This window comes from Trichechus manatus, unplaced genomic scaffold (assembly GCF_000243295.1).
Source record: "Trichechus manatus latirostris isolate Lorelei unplaced genomic scaffold, TriManLat1.0 scaffold00162, whole genome shotgun sequence".
Classification (NCBI taxonomy): domain Eukaryota; kingdom Metazoa; phylum Chordata; class Mammalia; order Sirenia; family Trichechidae; genus Trichechus; species Trichechus manatus.
The window spans coordinates 1,336,385-1,344,493 of NW_004444098.1; the positions used below are offsets into that span (position 1 = coordinate 1,336,385).

General features: G+C 36.7%; 1 protein-coding gene across 2 annotated transcripts in view; it reads right to left on the reverse strand.

Moving 5' to 3' along the window:
• The window catches only part of MOSPD2 (motile sperm domain containing 2), a 56,407-nt gene that overhangs the window by 12,314 nt on the left and 35,984 nt on the right, over positions 1-8,109 (reverse strand). For both annotated transcript variants that reach the window (XM_004386333.2, XM_023740689.1), the window contains exons 8-10: positions 5,179-5,303; positions 2,798-2,974; positions 2,199-2,311 (exon numbers count right to left, since the gene is read on the reverse strand). In XM_004386333.2, coding sequence (XP_004386390.2) covers positions 2,199-2,311; positions 2,798-2,974; positions 5,179-5,303 — 415 coding nt within the window. The remainder of the gene's footprint in view (positions 1-2,198; positions 2,312-2,797; positions 2,975-5,178; positions 5,304-8,109) is intronic.

Here is an 8,109-nt window from a genome sequence, read left to right on the forward strand (position 1 = left end):
ACTCAACCTTGGGTTCCCTATCACCAGCTTTCCTGTCCCCTTCTGCCTTCTAGCCCTTGTCCCTGGACTGCTGTGCCTCATTAGTCCCGTTTTGTTTTATGGGGCTGTCCAATCCCCGGCTGAACGGTGAACCTCGGAAGTGACTTCACCACTGAGCTAAAACGGTGTCTGGGGGCCATACTCTCGGGGATATACGATTTTTTTCGTATAAGAGACATGAGATACATGTATTGAGTGTGGGAAGCTGTTGCGTTCGCTACGTCCAGTGTCGTCCACTACGTCCCGTTCTTTGATTGGGATTTCTGAATTCTATTTTAACCTTATGGGACTACGGACGTATATGTGGTTGGTCGTTGCCCGAAATGACGTCATGCGGTGCGTGACTGTAATAGGGAAGGGAGGAATAAACATAGAAATAAAATTTGCAGTAGGAACTGCAAGGGAGACTTATCAAACAGTAAAATCAGCAAGCCTCAAAATTCAAAATTTACTGTTCTTGGCCACTGTAATGACCATGACTTAAAATAAAAATTAAATGACTCGAGCAAAGCTTGTGTAGTTTAATTACATTAACCACACTGTATCAGATTCCTTAAACCAATGGGAATAACAGTATTTTTGTTTCACATAAAGAAACAAATCACTAAGGTGAATCTTCAGGTAACCCTTGATTTTGATAGATATCTTTAAATAGATCATTTTATATTCAGAATTTCCATCTCTCAGAGATATTTATTAATCTGGAGAATACACATTTTTAAGGAGGCACTCTTTTAGAAGGGCTTTGTCCAGCTCTGGGCACTGTTGCTAGCTTGCTTTTAAAACTCAATCTTGAATATGCCATAGGATTGCTCTTGGAAATCAGCACAAAAACTGTGAGAAGCTCTGGGGAGACAGCTGTAAACTGAGTCCTTGTATATTTGCAGGAGAGGCACTGCCTGGGAGGGAGATGGGGGGCAGGGACAGGTAGAGTCCAAACTGCAAGCCTGGAAACTTACATTCTTCAGTGTCACTTTCTCCCCTGCCTGCTCCTCCTCCCATAACTCTGTATTTATAAGCTGGAACTTAAGTTTCTGACAGGTCTTCAGTGAAAAAAAGAGCCCTGGTGGAGCAGAGGTTAAATGCTCGGCTGCTAACCAAAAGGTTGGCAATTTGAGCCCACCAGTTGCTCTGTGGGAGAAAGATGTGGCAGTCTGCTTCTATAAAGATTTACAGCCTTGGAAAGCCTGTGGGGTAGTTCTGCTCTGTCCTACAGAGTTGCTATGAGTTGGAATTGACTCGACAGCAACGGGTTTGGTTTTCAGTGAAAAAATAGAATAACTTCCAAACAAGTAGAGGAAAAAATAAGGAATAAACTTATAAAAAGGGAAAAATGGTAAAGTCAAGTCATGGAAAACAGAAACTACACACCTGCGCGCACAAAGATGGTGGAGATAAATCCAAATACAACAGTTTTTAAAATACGTATAAACAGACTAATCTTGTCAATTAACAGAATCTCAGATTAGATTAAAAAAAAAAAAAAAGCCTAGATGTATTGTTCATAAGAGACATACCTAAAACACAATTACAAGGTTTAAAGGTTTCAAGTAAAGGGATAGAAAGTGATCTACTAGGTTATCACTAAAAAAAGTTGATGTAGCAGTGTTAACATAAGGCTTAATAGATTTATCAACTAAAAGCATCATTAGTGAGAAAGACGTTTTTACACTATGGTAAAAGAAACAATTCTGAATCTTTTGGGTTGAATAACATAACAACAAAAATGCAGATGGGCTGAAATTTGGCTTTAGTAAAAAACCTAGTTTTACGGTTCAGCTTTGGCCTTTGGAAGGTCAAATGGACAAATGGTTACTTCAGTGTCATTTCTGGCATCCCAGAACTCATGCAAGTAGAACAGTATCAGTAATATGAAAAGAAATACATGTTATTCAGATTTATGGTTAAGATGTGAATATTCACTTTTATTACCTGACGTGTGAGGAGAGCCCTTCACACACACTCAATGGAATAAGTAACAAAATGATAACTAAAAATAGCTATTCTGTCTGGAAACGAAGGTGATTCTTCAGATAACCCTTGCTTTTGTTATGTTCACAGTTTCAAAAACGGTACAAAAGTAAAGTTTTAATTTTGCAGCTCCCAAGATGATGAAGATATGTTATAAAAGTACAGCTAATAAAATCCTCAACTATTACCTGATGTGTAATAAGGGCCCTTTAAACACACTCAATGGTTTCTTGAATGCTTTCATCTTTGAATCAACTTTTTCATTCTCTTCTGCTTTGGAATTAGGTTCTGCTGGGTTAATCTAAAGATAAAAAATTATGAAGAAAGAAAAGATACAGAAATTTAGTTTCACACTGATATTTGGGCAGGGCATTAGGTCAAAAAGTACACATGAAGGCTATTTAAAAGAGTTTTAAAATTCGTTCTAAATTGTCACATTGTATTTGTACCTCTATTAAGCCTCTGATTACTCATGTGAAGAGTGACAACCAAGTGCTCTTTAAAAAACAAGATAGAGGAACTTGATCAATTAGGATATCTTAGACAAAACAAAGTCCTTCCAGATAAATTTTGCCAACCTTTATACAAAAGCACGAAATCAGTCTTTTATACATTAAAACGACTCTACTGGTCAGCTAGTCCCATCCTCCTCCTTTCTTTTTAGACAGAAAGATGCTGAAGGGCAGCAAGTTAAGGGATATATCTGAAACCACACAGCCAGCTAGTGGCAGGATTGGGGCTAGACTGCAACTTTTTTGACTCAATTTCATTTCATTCTTAAAATTACCTTTTTTACAGGAGCTGTTTGTTCTTCATTAGAAATTGTTTCCAAGGTTTCTTTACCATCACTTTCTATATCTTCTTTACTTGACGTTTCATCCTCACTGGTAATAGGCCCATTTTCACACAACGGTGTTTGGAAATCATCATCTACTAGCGGTGGATAGCTATACTTGAAAGGATCCTAAAAGAAAAGAATTTGTATTAACCTGCTAAAAGGGGGGCAGAGGAGTACTTCTCCTAATGAATTTAAAATTCATTACTTTGGTCAAGAAAAAGACTTAATTTGATAGTGAAATTTAAAATTAAGAAGGTATTTCAAACCAGAAAAGGAAAGACAGCAGTAATGGTGTGGGACAAACGGCTAGCCATCTATAAAAGAATCAAGTGAGATCTTTATCTCAACTCTTTATACCCCAAACAACTTCAGATGGATAAAAGCTTTAAGTGTATGTGTATGTGTGTGTAAAGGCCATATAAGCTCTAGAACACCACACAGGGTAATTTAAAATACAATACTTAAGTAGGGAAGGCCTTACTAAACACAGTACAAAACCTAGAAGCCATAAAAACATTGATAAAAATTGAGCACACTGAAATGAAACGTTTCTGAATGGCAAAAGAACAAACAATATCCAACCAACATAAAAAAAACTTAAAAACAAAAACCATAACGTTCTTTTTCAAAAAGGCTGCAACTGGGAAAATATTTACAACACGTATCAGAAACAAAAGACATTCATTAATATGTAAAAATCAAGAAAAAGGCTAACAACTCAAGGAGTAAAGGAATGATACAGAGTTCATAGAAAAAAGAAAATCTCTTTGGAGGAAAATTACCAGTAGCTATATCAAATATAAAAACTAAGTGTATCTATTGACCCAGCATTTTCACTTCCAGGAGTTTATCCTATACATGTACTTGCTGTGTACCTGTGTGTCATCAGTTACTTACAAGGCTATTCACTGCAGCACTGTTAGTAATGACAAAAGATTAGAAAACAACTAAAGATCTTCAAGAGACAATCAGTTAAATAATGTTATACCCATACAATGGAATATTCTACAACAGTTTAAAAATAGGGTAGACCTATATGAATCAATATGCTATATGTGTATGTATTACTTTTGAGAAACAACTTAAAAAATTATGTTAAATAGTTCTGCTACAAATTTGACTATAATTCTGAAGAAATATTCCACTGACCACAAAGAAGAGAAATTAAAAAAAAAAAACCTTTTCTACCCATAAAAATCCTTTTTACTAAATGCTGTTGGGCTGCTATGAGTCAGAATCGACTCGATGGCAACGGGATATTCATTTTAAGTTTAAACAATTCTATGGGCAAATTATTAAAAATGGCAAATCAAACCAAATTGCTATTTTAACTAAGTGTAGCACTTTAAATGAACCATGTTTTTCTAGGATAAATGTGAAATATAAAGCCTCAGAATACAAAGTAACAAACTTCGAATTAAAAATACTGGCTTGAGTTTTCTCTACTCAAAGAAAACAAACAAACAAAAGGACATACCACAATTTTTCATCTTGTTACTCCTTGGTTTTGGCTGAATACAATTTTGCCAGGCAGGCAGTATACAGATTGTAAAAATCAAATAACTGAAATATTATCTCTCAAGTTAACGCGAAGCATAGCAAATCCATTGGTTTCACAGTTTATATAAAAAAGCCATTCTCACAATAACTTCACTGTTATGTAACATTAAAAATTTAACATGCACCTACTTAGTCTTGGTCTCTTACGTATAAGTAGTAAAGTCATTAATAAATTTTTGATAGTACATACTTAATAGTATCTTTTAAATTTAAAAGATTGCTCAACAGCATGTAACTGGAAGCAAACTAAAGACACATCAAAAAGAAATGAAATAACTCAGGGTTCAGCCCTAGACACTGGAATACTATGTAGCCATGAACAAGAGTAAGAAGCTTTGCACATAGTGATCTCTAAGACATGCTGTGAAGAAAAAGCAGAATGTACAATAGTGCATATGTACACTACCTGTTTAAAAGAGACGAGAGGAAGAATTATATAGACTTACTTGTTTACATAAGCAACACACACCCTTGGAGAAAAATAGAAGAAATGCATCTGGTGAGGGGAACACGGTGGATGGGGATAGGAGTGGGAGGGAGACTTTTCACTGAACACCTTCTCAGTTCAGAATCATGTAAAGATATTAACTACTCAAAAAAAATTAATGTTAAAGATCAAGTGTCTACAACACTGCTTGCTACTTTGGGGAATCTGTGATCTTTCTTTGGATGTTATGATACTGCTTTTCCTTTTTCCTTGAGGAAATAGAGTCTAATGCGCCATTACGCAGTATAATTTTTTTAAAAAAAGTTTCAAGTACTATACTTACAGTTCCACCCATGTGAGGAGGCAGGTATTCTACACTGACATACTCCTGGATTTCATTTTTACTTGTAAACTTCAACAAACTTATTGCTTCTGGACCAAGCCAAGTTTTCACAAGTTTGAAAGCAGCTGAAGGAAAAACAGTGACTTCGTTAATTTTTTTTTAAATTAAATTCTTTTCATCCTCTTTCTCAATTGATTTATTGTATTTGCCAACTCATGTCTGCTGTAATTACTTTGGGCTGTAATCTGTCGATACTTATCTTTAAATAGCATGATACTTAATGTTCTCTAATTTCTATATGGCAAAGAATGCTGAATATACCATGGACTGCCAGAAGAATGAACAACTCTCTCCTGGAAGAAGTACAGCCAGAATGCTCATTAGAAGCAAGGATGGCGAGACTTCATCTCGTATACTTTGGACATGTTATCAGTAAGGACCAGTCCCTGGAGAAGGACATCATGCTTGGTAAGGTAGAGGGTCAGCGAAAGAGAGGAAGACCCTCAACAAGATGGACTGACACAGTGGCTGCAACAATGGGCTCAAACATAGCAAAGATTGTAAGGATGGCGCAGGACTGGGCAGTGTTTTGTTCTGTTGTACACAGAGTCGCTATGAGTTGGAACGGACTCAACGGCACCTAACAACAACAACAATTTCTACAGGTGTTTACATTGTCACTGTCCTTTATGGGTTTCAAATGTTCCATGAAGACTCAGGAAGATTAAATTACTGATGTTCATTAATAAACGTATCAAGGTTTTGGTCCCTGAACAAATCCATCAAAGATCCTAAATACTAAGATTTCCAGACACTAAATCAAAATGCAGTGTGATTCAGGGAACTGACTGAAGAGTAGTTTGGAAAGAGTCACTTACGTCACCTACCTTATGGTTCTGACAAAGCCCCCATCTGAAAAAACTACTCAGATGGGAAGTTAGGAACAGAAGGTAGCAACCCTTCTCATTATGGGTGTGAGCCACCTGGACGCTGGGGGAACCAACCACCCAGACTCCCTCCCTAAGCTAAAACTTCTCTGCCTTTCCCACACCCTGCAGCTTATATAATTGTGGGGACTCTATGGAACCTGCAAGAATAAACTGCACGAAAACGCAGTTGTTTGGTAATTACAATCTTGTTCTGTCATGCCATTTCTTATATATACTTAATTTTTTAAACCTCATTTTCACCGTGATAGTCTAAACAGAGACCCTGGGTGGTGCAAACAGCTGTTAACACACTCACTGCTAACTGAAAGGTTGGTGGTTAGAGTCCACCCAGAGGCGTCTGGGAAGAAAGGCCTGGCAATCTACTTCCAAAAATCAGCCACTGAAAACCCTATGGAGTTGTTCTACTTTGACACACACAGTCGCTGTGAGTCAGAATCGAATTGACAGCAGCTGGTTAGGTTTTTATTTTTTTTTATTCTAAACACAATTTTAAGAAATTAAAAGAAGAATAATGCATTAAATTTGCAAGAATGTCAATGAAAACAATTTCAGGAAATAAAACAGCATGATAAACATTAAACAGTAGTTCAGGAAATTACATCTTTACTTTGGCTAACTATGCTTTAAACTTTTTTTATATAACATTTAAATTTTCAATTCAAAAAGTTTGTGTTTGAAGCTATGCTACTTGAATTAAATAAATACTAAAAATTGACTTTTTCATAACAGTTTTATTGAGGCATAATTCATATACAATAAAAGTCACCACTTTGAAGTATACAATTCCGTGCTTTTTGGTACATTCACAGAGTTGTACAACCATCACCACTATCTAGTTCCAGAACATTTTCATCACCCTGAAAAGAAACTCTGTACCCATTAAGCAGTCACTCCCTATACTCGCCTTACCCTGGCCCTGGCAACCACTATCCACTTTCTGTCTCTATGGATTTGCCTATTCTGAACATTCCATATAAATGGAATCATGCAATATGTGGCTTCTTCTGACTGGCTTCATTCACTCAGCATGTTTAGAAAGGTCATCCATGTTGTAGCATTTTTATGGCTGAATAGTACTCCATTGTATGGATATAAGACATTTGTTTATCCATTCATCATCAGTCAATGGATATCTGGGTTGTTCACACTATTGACTAGTATTTTATTGAGGATTTTTTTTTGAACTGATCTTAATTTTTATTTTTTTAAATTTTATTATAAGACTTTTATTTTATTTTTGTTGCACTTCAGGTGAAGGCTTACAGAACAAATAGTTTCCCAAGAAACAGAAGTACACATGTTGTTTTATGACATTGGTTAACAACCCCACAACATATAAACCCTCTAACTTCTCAACCTTTTTTTTTTGGTGAAAATACACATAGCCAAAGATACGATTTCAAAAATTTCTACACGCACAGTTCAGTGACATTGACTACGCTCTTCCAATTGGGCTGTTATTCTCACTTAAGATGAAGGCTTACAGAACAAAATAGTTTCTCATTTAACAGTTCCTACAAATGTTGCCCTATGACAATGGTTAACCACCTCACTACACATCAACAATATCCTTACTCAACCTTGGGTTCCCTAGCACCAACTTCCTTGTCCCCTTCTGCTTTCTGGCCCTTATCACTGGACTCCTGTACCTCATTAGTCTCATTTGGTTTTACGGGTCTGTCTACTCCCAGGCTGAACAGTGAACTTCACCACTGAGCTAAAAGGGTGTCTGGGGGCCATACTCTCGAGGTTTCTCCAGTCTCCTTTAGGCCAGTAAACCTGGTCTTTTTCTGTGAGTTAGAATTATGCTATACATCCTTCTCCAGCTCTGTCCAGAACCCTCTGCTGTGATCCCGGTCAGAGCAGTCAGTGGTGGTAGTCAGGCACCATCAAGCTGTACTGGACTCAGTCCGGTGGAGGCCTTGGTAGCTGTGCACAATTAGTCCTTTGGACTAATCTTTTCCTTGTATCCAGTTCTCTT